The 12,699-nt window shown below is 42.5% G+C and overlaps 1 protein-coding gene across 2 annotated transcripts; it reads left to right on the plus strand.

The window, feature by feature from the left end:
• Window positions 1–1,689: 1,689 nt before the first annotated feature.
• On the plus strand, window positions 1,690–3,656 carry LOC139707110 (serum amyloid A-1 protein-like). Of its 2 annotated transcripts, none has more exons than XM_071617128.1 (3): window positions 1,690–1,777; window positions 2,903–3,041; window positions 3,481–3,656. In XM_071617128.1, the coding sequence occupies exons 1-3, from the start codon at window positions 1,690–1,692 to the stop codon at window positions 3,617–3,619; spliced, it is 366 nt and encodes a 121-aa protein (XP_071473229.1). In that variant the 3' UTR covers window positions 3,620–3,656. The 2 variants fall into 2 exon arrangements, with proteins under 2 accessions (XP_071473229.1, XP_071473230.1); XM_071617129.1 differs by having other exon boundaries at window positions 3,568–3,619.
• Window positions 3,657–12,699: the final 9,043 nt, after the last annotated feature.

Genomic DNA, 12,699 nt, shown 5'->3' on the forward strand with positions numbered 1-12,699 from the left:
TAACAATCAGTTTCATTTGGTTTCAGGCACAGAATCAGCCTTTCTCTTTAACCCAACTTTAGAGAGTTTTGCAAATGATATTCCTTTCTTTAGGCTGAACTACGGTGCTCAGAATTCTCTTTCTAGAATGTTTTTGGGTAAGGTAAGTAATGAGAGGTTTTCTCTTGAGAGCTGGTGACTGTTCACATGCATACAAGCCTTAGCCTTGCTGAACTCTTGTGGGAGCCCTGGAACTCATTTCCAGCACCAGCTCCTGCAGAGCAGGGCTTACTAGGCTGAGATTCACAGTGAAAGAGGCCAGATAGTGACACTCTCACCCTGCAAAACCCACAGGGTAATATAGCTCAAAGTGCTCTCCCCAACTTTCACCTGCCTGGATGCTTAACCCTTCCCAGTTGGGCTCCCATTTTCCCACTGCAGATTTTACCTCCACAATGCGTTATTATAAGCTTCATAAATTACACTTTAGCTCCTTACACCCAGAAGCTTTCCTCCCACTATGTGGGTCTCTAGGATTTACATTTTCTAATTCGCTAAATCAGCTGAGCAGGCATTTTCTATGCCTTAGAGGTGAGAGCTTAGATACACCTGAGGTGTGTGGGGCTAGCGTGCCAGTTTTGTAGCTCATAGACTTTATTTTTTTTATTTTTTATTTTTTTCAGAGTAGAAATTAGAAGTTTATTAAAGGACAGCAGAAAAGACTTCTCCCGGAGGAAGAAGGGGACCCAAGAGGTGGAATCCAGCTCATAGACTTTAAATAGAAACCCAGCAGGACTTAACTGTTGAAGCATCTGCCCTCTGGCCCAGCAGGCCCCTTCCTGAGTCAGTGACTTGGAAAGCAAGATCCTGGCTGCAGGAGCCCCTCTTGCTCCTCACCTCACAGCACACTGGGGCACCATCTTAGTGCTCTTTCCCTGCCCCTCCATCGCCTCATCTCCATTACCTCTTCTCTCTCAGAGCTAAGCAGCAGAGCTGCTCACCTGACTCATGGTGCTGCCAAATGCAGAGCAAAGCTCTGTTGTGTCTTCAAATTGCACAACTGAGGAAAATGACCCACGGATGAAGAACACCTAGAGTCCAGTAAGATTTCTATTGCAGATTTTTATAGGAAATGACCTGAAGAGACTTTCCAGGAATTCAGGTTGGCTCTCCCTCCCTGCCCATGACCCCAGAGGGGAAGGCTCAGGATAAATAGCAGCCTTCTCTCCCTGTCCTTCCGCGACCAGCAGATCCACTCCACCAGACATCAGGTGATTGTCAAGTGCAAGGAGTGAGTTTTTAAACCCTTACTCTATTTTCTCTTTCCTATCAGGATGTGATTTTCTTTGAACGGAATGATCCCTTACGTTTTTATTTATTTATTTATCTCATGTGTGGTGTGGATTGGGTTTAGGGGACCCATGGAGAATGCATTATAGCCTCCTCTAGAGTGGCAATCTGGTCCCAACTCCCCTATCCTCTGTTGGAGCCACCATGCTATTCTCTTAGACTTGGATTCATGGCTGATGGGGTCAGAATGAAGGCTTTTGGTACCAAGTGAGTTCCTATTGCCAGATTTCCTAGAGGAACTACTAGGACTATAATGAGAACCAGTAGAAATGAACAACCAGGCTCTCTTAGGATATAAATGTCAAAGGGAAAGGTGCCAGTCTCATATGTGTCTGATTATGCCTCTTTCATTTCAGCACCATGAAGCTTCTCACAGGCCTGGTGTTTTGCTCTTTGGTCCTGGCAGTCAGCGGTGGGGTTTTTTCATTCATGAAGGAAGCTGCTCTAGGTAAGGGTGGTGGAGAGATGGCTCTAGAGTTCACGTGGTGCACTCTGAAGGACTGGAGCCAGTCTTACGTTGTGCTACCTGTGTGGCAGGATGCCCCAGGTACACTGAGGAGCATTTCTTTAAAGGGACTGAAAAAAGCAGGTGGCAGAGCAGAGGTTGCCAATGAGCTATATATGAAGCCAATTTAGCCCAGTTGATGTGTCTGCTCACCACTTCCTAAAATTCCATTGTCAACAATGTCAGGCACACGTGAAATCATCTGGAGTTTAAACCCTGTGGATGCTTGGATTTTCTTCCTCCTCATATAGTCTGAGGAATTGGGCAGGGTTGTGTTCTGGGCGTCAGGACTTTCAGTATCTCCCCAGGTGATCAAAACAGGCCAACCCAGCTGAGAACCATTACACTAGGGTTTCCTCAAGCAACCACAGCATCAGTGCACTTCACTGATCTTGCCCAGAGGCACTCATGTCACAGTGATGTGCATTTAGGGTACAGAAATACATTTTCCTTGGGAGTCAGGGCAGAAGTGCCTCATGTCTGCAGCCCACTCAGGCTTTCCCCTCCTGGATGCCCCCTCCCTCACTGCAATTTCTAATCACATGGAACTTCATTCTGGAACAGTGGTTCTGGACCCGGTGTAATGTGCTGGCCCAGGGGACATTTTCAATGTGTGGCAAAGTCTTTGGTTGTCCCACTGGGAGAATATGCTGCCAACATCTAGTGGCAGAGCAGAGAGCTGGTGAATATCCTACGGGACTCAGGGCAGCCCTGAACAACAGAGAACCACGTGACTCAATTTTATCAACAGTGCTGAAGGTGAGGAATCCTGTTTGACAATGACACCTCCCTTCTGTCCTTAAACATAGCACATCTAAGTATGGTGAAGCTCACCTCAGCACAGTGGACCACCAAAGACAAACAGGTGTGACCCCTAACAACTCTCACTAGAGTGACTTGCAGAAGCCAGCTAGGAATAGAGACGATTCCACTCAACCCATGATATCTATGGGTGCAAAAATCACAGATGAAATTTTGAATATATTAATTCCTGGATATCCTTTGAAGGTGTTGTCACGATCTTTATGTATACTTGATATCCCTTTTGTCTTTTCTTTTCCAATTCAGGAAGTTGGGATATGTGGAGAGCTATCCGGGACTTGAATGAAGCGAATTTCATAGGTTCACAAAGATACTTCTATGCCCGAGGGAAATATGATGCTGCCCGAAGGGGACCTGGGGGTGCCTGGGCTGCTGAAATGATCAGGTAAGGCAGGTTCCTGGGGATGCCAGGCCTGGGTGAGCAGAGCTTGGCTGCCCTGGGGATCATGAGGGAATGAGCCTGGCAGCAGGTTTCTGTGAGGCTTGAGTCTTCCTCATGTCCTCTCTGCCTAGTCCTCCACCATGGTCAGTGCAGGGCCTGGGCTATTGAGACAGCCAGAGATGGCTGTGTGCCAACTCAGAACTAGAGAAAGGGAGGGCCACAGAGTGATCCCTAACCCTCCCTCCCTGGTGCTGTTCATCCAGGTTCAGGGTGAGGAGCCAGGCTGAGTAGGGCTGTGCCAGGCAAGGGTGGTATCTCAGCCCCTCTTCCTTGATCTTCCTGGGCTCCCCTCAGATCCATCCCCTGGACAGCATAGAATTAGGAGGGTAGCCTGAGGTTTAACAGCCTGCTGAGGAATCTCCTTGCTGCCTTGCTTGATCAGTGATGCCAGAAATAACATTCTGAGATTTTTTGGCCCTGGACTTGAGGACTCAGAGGAAGACCAGGAAGACAACAGAGCGAACAGGAGAGGAGAAGATCCTATTATTTACAGACCTAAAGGGCTTCCTGATAAATACTGAACTTCATCTTCATTTTGTATCAGGAGACTGGCTGTGAGTCCCCAAAGTTTGGGATATGAAATCACTGCATCCTGTGTCCACATAAATATGTGGATGGCCCACAGTCATTGTTCAATAAATACTTAAGAAATGGAAATTCTAGCAAGTGGGTGTTATGTTTTGCATTGAGGGTGGGATGTTTGGTACAAAGTGGTGAACAATAAACACCAAGAAGATCCAGCCTGGACCTCAGGGTGTAGGGGATGTGATTTCAGTGGTTACACAACACAGACAGATACTGGCACTGAGGCTTCTCAGAATCAGACTCTCTCACTTGTTCAGGCCCCCGTGGTTAGCTGTTGCTATTTCCAGGCCTTTCCATGTCCTGACCACCTCACTCCTGACAACTGTGTCCTGTCACCTTCTCTGCCCCCAGGGCTTTAGTCCTCAGTGGGTCTGCCTTTGGAGACATGGGGCATGGCTATGGGAAGGCTGGCTCTGTTATACTGCCCCAGATACCACCATCTTGGTTTTCTGCTTAGTTTTTAGCAACATCTGCAAAGCCAATTATTCACCAATTTCTGTTCATTCTATCCAAGAAATACCTTCAGAGCAGTGTCTCCCACTCTATTTTTATTGCCTTATTTCAAGCCTAAATAAAGATGTAAGTGCACACCATTTGTGGTGTTGTATTTGTGAAGAACAGTCATGGTGGAAAAGATCTCCTTATCAGTCAGGTCGTGTAGAAGACAAACCAGGCAGAGAGTTGAAATGGGAAATTTTAATACAAGGAATGCTTAATTATCAAGAATAGTTTCCACTATGGATAATAAATCAGGAGGGTATAAACTTTGTATGATCCTCCCTAGAGGTAGACATTTGGTTGTCCTAGGCAAATCTATAGCCCATTACATGGAGAGAATGTTTGTTGGGTGTCACAGTCAAAGCTGAGAAACAGGAACTCTATAGAGATAGCAATGGAACTTGATAGCATGCTGTCCAGGAGGCCATTGTGCTCACTGGGAATGTGGGGTGAGGGAGCTATAAACCTGCTCAGAAGCTGTTCTCATGGGAGTAGCAGAAAGCATGCTACTGATCTCTCTGGGAAGTCAGCTGTGGATGGGATGGATTTCTGGAATGAGTTGTATGTTCTCCTCTTCATGTGCTGAAGCCTTTTTCCCAGAGTGTCTGTATTTGGACCTGAACTGATAGTCCTTATGAGTGAAGACAACAAAGATCTTCTCTCTCTCTGCAACCCACAAGGTCACAGTAAGGAGGTACATGTTTGTAAGCCAGGAAGAGCACAGTCACCAGGTGCTCAATTAGCATGTACCTTAATCTAGAACATCCTGGTGTTCAGAATTTTGAAAAATAAATATCTGTGTGGAAGCCACCTGTGGTACCTTGTTATGGCAGCTCAGGCTAACAGAAGTGGGGTGCTGTTGAACACACTGAAAATCTAATTGAGGTGCCACAGAAATTGTTGAAACAACCACGTCCTTCAGGTTTCACTAAAACTCCCTGGGCTGAGTGTCACTGGGTGTGGCAGGGGAGGAACCTCACAGGAGCCTGGGAAGCCAAAACAGGGCACAAGGAAGACAGGTCTTCATTTCCCCCTATTCCTCCATTGTCCTCTACTGACAGAGATTAGCATCCTGCACAGCTGGCCAGAGTGAGGTGTTTAGAGGGTCCAGCTCCAGGACCACAGACAGTCAAGGAAATGTGGATATGGGGCTCACAGTAAACAAATTGATTACTGGTCTCCATTTTTGCTTTGAAAGTGGAATGAAGGAAGACTCTTAAGGGTAGGAGATTGATGAGAAAGTGATATTTATAAGCTAAAGTCATTAAATTAGTTGTCAATTTGATTAGTAGGGAAGCTGTTGCTATAGTAAATCCCAAGAGAACTTTCTCATATAGTTCTTTTCTGAAAGCACTAGTAGACATGGAGGTAAAGGAGATTTGGGATATTTGAAGGTGGATTTATTTCAGAATAAGACATGGGCAAGATCAACATGACGGTATGGATATTGACACCAGATTGGCTGGTGAGAGCAGTCTCAAGTATTTTAACTTAGGGTTCAGGGAGGGTCAAGTTTGAAGGTGTTAAAAATTGTCAAAAGACAGTAATGCTCGGGACAGCACTGTAGCTCAGTTGTAGAGCGATTGCCGAGCACATGTAAGGCACTGATTTTGATCCTCACCACTACATAAAGATCAATAAATAAAATAAAAGTTTTATGTCCATGTACAAAGAAAAAAGTTTTTTTAAAAGGAGTGTAATGCTGATATGTGGATGTGCATAAGTAGATTATCTGTTGTGGTATTTAAGTAGATTTGGAAGCAGTAGGGCAGCAGCAAAAGAAGGATAAGAGAAAGAATGACTTTTATATCCAAGTAAGGTAAGCTTTTCAATCTTCTGTAGATATGTAAAACTTCCTAAAAGGATATTATTACTAAAAATAATACACAGGAATGAAACTTGGGTACAGAAATTCATTCACCAATTTGTAATGGATCACATTGTCATGGGAGAAGAGGTGTCTCCAGAGTAGGGTCTGAGAAGTTCCCAGAAGGAAGGGGAAATTCAACTCAGGACCAGTGGGGATCTTGGCATGCATAAGGGAATAGCATTTCAGACTGAGCCACAGACAAAGGCATAGACAGGTTTACTTAGGAAGTAGGTGCACACTCAAGGGAAAATGTGGGCTATCTCAGGAGGGAGAAGTCCCTGCTTGGGTTGGGAAGGGACCAGTCTGGAGATAGAGCCAGGGTGGAGCTGCATAATTTTGCGCCACTTTTTCCTGAACTTGTGTATTTCCTTCATTTTACAAGGGAGCAGGCCAAGGGCAAGTTGCTCAAGGTGTACACCTCTCCTTTCTGCATCTCAATGGCTCATGGGCATTTCCTTTAAAATTTGGTATATATCTCTCTATCCTAAATTCCTAACTCAACATCATATGTCTTCTTAGAATTTGTAACCTAAAAATATATCAGAGTTTAATCCAAAGAAGAAAGTACTTGTTTACTCAAGAATTTATGATTTATATTGTCACCCTTTATCCTTATGCTTGAATATACTGAAACACTTTTTTTTTGTTTTCACATATTTTTAAGAGCTATCATGTGGAAAAATGCCAAGTTGAGCTTATTTTATTATATACTAATTAATTTTTTTGCTTCCAAAACACTTTCTATTAGTGACCTTGTTTGTTTGCTTGTTTCCTATTTTGTGTTGGTGGGGATCCAACTCAGGGCTTCATGCATGCTAGGCAAGCACTCTGTCACTGAACCACATCTCCAGCCCCTGTTAATGACTTTATTTTGCTCAAGGAGAAATAAGTTTTTCATTAGTATGTGGTTGCAAAGCCTGTAATCCCAGCGGGTCAGGAGGCTGAGACAGGAAGATCGCACCTTCAAAGCCAGCCTCAGCAAAAGTGAGATGCTAAGCAACTCAGTGAGAACCTGTTTCTAAATAAAATACAAAATAAGGCTGGGGATGTGACTCAATGATTGAGTGCCCCTGAGTTCAATCCCCAGTACCCCCGGACCTCCACAAAAAAGACTATGCATGGCCTTTGGAGCTTGTTCTCAGTATCTACCATTGGAGTCTCCATTTGTTAAAAGTCCTGAGAAAAGTTGGATTCAGCAAAATAGACTGAAAAGGAACAGCTATTGGGGAAGGAGGACTGGAGAATGTGGAGTTACAAAATCAGTGTCAGTAGTATCTGAGAGGCTGTGAAGTTGACCCTTGCCTAAGCAATGTGGAGTGGTTGCTGATCTTGTTAATGTGGTTGCAGAGGAAGAGTGGCCTGAGGCCTAGTGAAACAGGTGTAGAGAGAATGGCAGGGGAGGACATGGGACTCCTGAACACCCCACACATCAACTGAAACACCCATACAGACAAGGAGACAGTTGAGACAGGTGGTGGGCAACACAATTTGTAAAAATCATCAACAGTGTTTTTGGAAGCAAAAACTAACAGGTAAAGGAAATAACAGAAAATGAACCTCAACTACTTCTAAAAAAGGAGAGCAACGAAGGCAATGACGACATTGAATAAAGTCTGAATAAGTACGACAGTGTAGTACTGAGCCATGTACAGGAAAAACTAGTCAACGGAACAAAAATCTCCAAGTTAGTCCTGAGTGCGTATGATAATTTAGTACATAATAAAGACTGAATGTCAAAGTAGTAATAAAGGAGGGTTATTCAATGAATGGGACTGGGACAATCAGGTGATCATCTTAATGATGTAAAGTTGAAAACATATTTTGTTATGTTAAGACAGGTTCTAAATGTACTTCATATTTACAAAATAATGCAAATGTTATCAATATTTTAAAATTTTAAAAGTAATGAATAGTTACAAAATAATGAAAATATTATAGCAACAATAAAATCTGCAGCACCCATGGAACATGAAGTGGGGAAAGTCAAACTATACCACAAAATTTAGAGGGCACTAACAAAAATATCAATAGAGAATATATAGAATTACTTTGCATACTGAATCACCACATGAAAATATAAACGGAAGCTGGAAAAAATAATTGTAACTCATATCAAAGAAAAAGGGCTAATTTTTCCTTGTATAAAAAATTCTTGGTGTCTGGGGTGTGGCTCAGCAGTAAAGTGCTTGCCTCCACGTGTGAGGCACTTGGTTCAATCCTCAGCACCACATAAAAGTAAATAAAATAAAAATACTGCATTCATGTACAACTAAAAAATATTTTTTAAAAAATTCTTGCAAAATAATAAATAAACACACCAAGCACCAATATGAAAAATACCATTTTGAAAAGAAGATATCATTGTATAATTCCTAAAAAATACAAATGGCTCTTTTTAAAATTTTTTAAATATTTCTTTTTTATTTGTTCTAAGTAGTTATACCTGACAGTAGAAGCAAATGTCTCTTAAACATAGGGGAGGATGTGAAATCAAGCTCATAATAAGAGAAATAAAAAACTAAAATTACACTGAGCTATATTTTATCTACCAAAATTTCAAACATCAAAAGGTTTGATAGTATACTATGTAAGAGAAAGTGTGGAACTAGGCATTCTCACGCATTTTGGTGAGAGTGCAGATTTATAGAGACCTCATGGAAGGTAACTTGTGACCTACATAAAAGTTTTTAAAGTCTCCTATCTTTTCACCAGGTCACTTACTTAAAAATTTATTCTAGAGAATATTTGTACATGTTCCAGAGATGTATAAACAATAAATGAAGTATAAGCCTGTTTTGTTTACAATAGCAATATATGAGTAACACTCACAGCGGCCATCAATATTGTATTGTGTAATAATGGTCTATTCAAACAGCGTAATCATGTGCTGCTGTTAAAAACAAACAAATAAATAACACAAAACTGATATGGAAGGATTTCCAAGATATATTAAATTTTTAAAATATAAGTAATATATGTTGGTATGAAAACGAAGTATCTATCTATCATCTATCTTGAATCAACTACCTAGAAGACCCTTACCCTTGATCTTCCTGCTGTATGCCCTTTCTTCCTCTGTTTTGCCAGATCATTACTTCATCTCTTGGCTGGTAGAGTAGCTGGAGACTGTTGTTCTTTAGGGAGAATACAATCATAGGATCCTTGGTGAAACCTTACTTTTTCTTTAATCAAATTTTTGTACACATAATCTTTCTTGTTTATTGATCGGAATCTTACAGGTTTTATCATCAAATAAGTGTGAGATTTCTCTTATATATTTATAATCATTATCCCCCAATTATAAGACTCATTTTTATGAAGACACAGCCTGGATTTGATGCCCATTTTCTGCACAACATGTCATGGAGTGGCTGTCCCATAGAAGGCACTCACTAACTGGTGCATGAATAGACAAAGTCATGCTCATAGAATAATAGAAGTGAAAAACTCTTACCACCTAGCAATGTGATAACCACAATAACACTGTACTCCAGGTTATTAGTCACATGTTTGTGTAATGCTGTTGTAAACAAACCTACAACACTGCCAGTTACATAAAAGTATTACACCAAAAGTTCTGTATGCATATAATAGTAGATGATGATAATAAATGACTATGTTACTGTTTATGTATTTACTATGTCACACTATTATGGGGGGGGTACTGAGGATGAAATTAGAACCCAAGGGCAATTAACCACAGAGCTATGAACCAGACGTTTTTTTTTTTTTTTCTTTTAATTTTGAGACAGAGTCTCTCTAAGTTTCTTAAGACTTCTCACTAAGTTGCTGACCTTGGCCTTGAACTTGTGATCCTGCTGCCTCGGCCTCCTAAGTCACTGGGATGACAGGCATGAGCCACCAAGCCTGACTCTACCCCACATTTTATTGGTATTTCCTAGTCTACACTATGACTTCTTCTTAGTAAAAGAAAGCCTTGCTGTACAACACTATGCCCTGTGCTGCCAGCAGCAGTCTCATACATTTGTATCCACTGTGTGTCCTGATGGAGTCAAGAGGCCACATGGACTGACTGACCTTCACTCGAAGATGTCCACTCAACAGCATGATAGCCTCATGCATCAGTCAGAACACATCCCTGCCTTTAAGTGATGCATGATTGAACTTGTGAAATTCTGAAGACCCAGAGTAACATGAGCTTCCCACTACCTAGAAACATAGACACCATTTGATGTCCAACTTCCTAGGTGGCCTTTCACTAAAGAATCATTTCTTTGACCAAATGTCATCTGCACTTCTCGAGTATGTGGAAACCCCCGCCCCCACGTCAGTATGGCAGAGCAGAAGTCACACCAGTTCTGTCTGAGCCCAAGACATGGCTCTTTACTTCAATGCCAAACTGCTTCCAAGTCCAGGTGGCCAGATTTGAGGATCTTTGCTAGGAGGGAACCCAATGGCACAGCCTCTACTGGATAGGTATTGGGGTGTTTAGTAATGGAACTTTGTGGTAGAAGCATGGCAAGACAGCAAGGGGACAATGTTCAGGTGTTGGCTGCCAGAGCTGATATTGCTGTGCCCTATGGCATTCTTCCAATCCAAACCACTCAACCTGTGATTTACCATAATCCACCCCTCCTCTTGTCAAGGGGTTTACAAATTCCAAGAAAGGAACATTTGGGATGTTCTGGAGGCAAAGAACTAGAGTAGGAAGAGCATAAGCCACAGGGCGGAATGTGTCCTGGGTGCCGGTCCTTGAAAGGTTCCCTTAGATGCTCTAAAGCTTCCCTTCAGAAAGGGTTTACAGGCAGATTCATCTTTAGTTGTAATTTTTGATTTTGTTAGAAGGGATTGAACCCAAGGGCATTGTGCCTCTGAGGTATACCCCCAGACCTTTTTATTTACAGAGAGGTTCTCAATGAGTTGCCTATGTTGACCGCTTATTTGTGATGCTCCTGCTTCAGCCTCCTGAGGCTCTGTGATTTCAGGCATATGCCCCAGAGCTCAGCTCATTCATCTTTATGAGTAACAGAAAGTCATTCCTAGGACATGTGCCTATATGACAGAGGAACAAAGTGTTTGTGACTCCATGAGTTCACAGAAAAACGGAGCACCCTTCCTCGGGGGAGACTCCTCTGTCTAGGTCTCAAAAAGCAGACCTGGCCTAGGAGACCTATTGCATCCACATTTATAGGCTGTGCTCAGCTCTAAGAGCAAACTTCCTACTCATAGATGCTTCCTGTTGCACACATGTTGGAACCTTAGCTCTTATCTACCTTTCACTCACCATGATTTATCTACCCTCCTCCCAGTGCCCTCCATCTGTCCAGAACTTCTGTGAATAGTAGTATTAGCCCCTGTGGGAGGAGATTTGGAGGGCATCCCCAGGGCTTCATTGTGCAGTCCATGTGGGCCTCTGGGGAGGTCCTTCTGCTGGCTCCTAAGAATCTGCCCTCCTTTGCACAACACCCCACACTCAGCACCAGAGCAAGAAAGAACCCCATCTTCTGTTGCTGGCCCATGTGCTAAGCCACTGTTGCCTTTATCTCTCCCAGCCTGACCTGCTTTCCCTGCACAAAAATAGTTTCTCTCTGGGTCAATCTCCATCCTTCTCTTCCCCTTTTGCCTTCTGGTGAGCTGTAGCCAGAAATCTGTTCTGCCTACTTCATTCACCATTGCAACAACCTAAAACCACCCTATCTCTGTGGATCACACTTTATGTTCATCCTCACCCATGGGGTGCTCCTCTTGCAGTTCCTTTTAAAGTGGAACAGTAGGATCTATGTCCTTTTGGTCCCACTGCTATTTCTCCTTTCTTTACCTCCCCATCTCCCACAGATCCTCTTTGGCCTGTGCTATTTTGAGTCTGTGCCACATTATTTATCACTCTCTTTCCCAACAAAGCAATGTTCTCTGTACAAGTTACCTATAAAACAGGGAAAATTTCAAACACAGATACTATTGAAGACCACTCAAAGTTGCTGACCAGCACCTCCAACATTCTGGCCCAGGAATTTGTTTTCTTAAAACACCCACCAGGGCTGGGGATATGGCTTAGTGGTAGATTTCTTACCTAACATGTATGAGGCCCTGGGTTCAATCCCTAGCATCACAAGAAACAGCAACAAAACTCCCTAGCCGATCCTTCTGGTGTAATTAATACATAAATATTGTAATCCATTCAACTATGTAATCACAAACACAATCTTACATTGTCAGAACCTGGGTAATTGAAAGTAAGTGCATTAGAAACAGATGTTCATTTTACAAGAGTGTGTTCCAAAGTGTGTTCCAAAAAGCATCATCTAGCTCTGAGACAGGATCTTGCTAAGTTGCTTAGGCCCTCATTGGTTGCTAAGGCTGGCTTTGAACTTCCAATTTCTCCTGGGATTATAGGCATGCATCACCACACTGGCCCATGGACAAACTTTCCATGGTCAAATAGGGATGGCTGTCACTCAGGTCTTTGAATCTGAAACATATATGATGTAAAGGAAAAAGAAAATCTTGACATATCTCTCTTCTCCCATATGCTAGATATATTATTCAATTAAGAATGTGTCTAGAAGGGATTAAGCAGAGTTTTACTCAACAATAAAAAAGAATGAACATATGACATTTTCCACTAAATGGGTGAAAGGACTTAGAGATCATTGTGCAAAGTAAAATAAGACAGACTCAGAAAATCTA

Source organism: Marmota flaviventris, chromosome 9, assembly GCF_047511675.1.
Source record: "Marmota flaviventris isolate mMarFla1 chromosome 9, mMarFla1.hap1, whole genome shotgun sequence".
NCBI lineage: Eukaryota > Metazoa > Chordata > Mammalia > Rodentia > Sciuridae > Marmota > Marmota flaviventris.

What these genes read in the sequence shown, in the direction of transcription:
- LOC139707110 (XM_071617128.1), top strand. Translation starts at nt 1,690, where the DNA reads ATGAAGCTTCTCACAGGCCTGGTGTTTTGCTCTTTGGTCCTGGCAGTC. An exon ending in CATGAAGGAAGCTGCTCTAG is followed by an intron (nt 1,778 to 2,902) that starts GTAAGGGTGGTG and finishes TTTCCAATTCAG; the next exon opens with GAAGTTGGGATATGTGGAGA. An exon ending in TGGGCTGCTGAAATGATCAG is followed by an intron (nt 3,042 to 3,480) that starts GTAAGGCAGGTT and finishes TTGCTTGATCAG; the next exon opens with TGATGCCAGAAATAACATTC.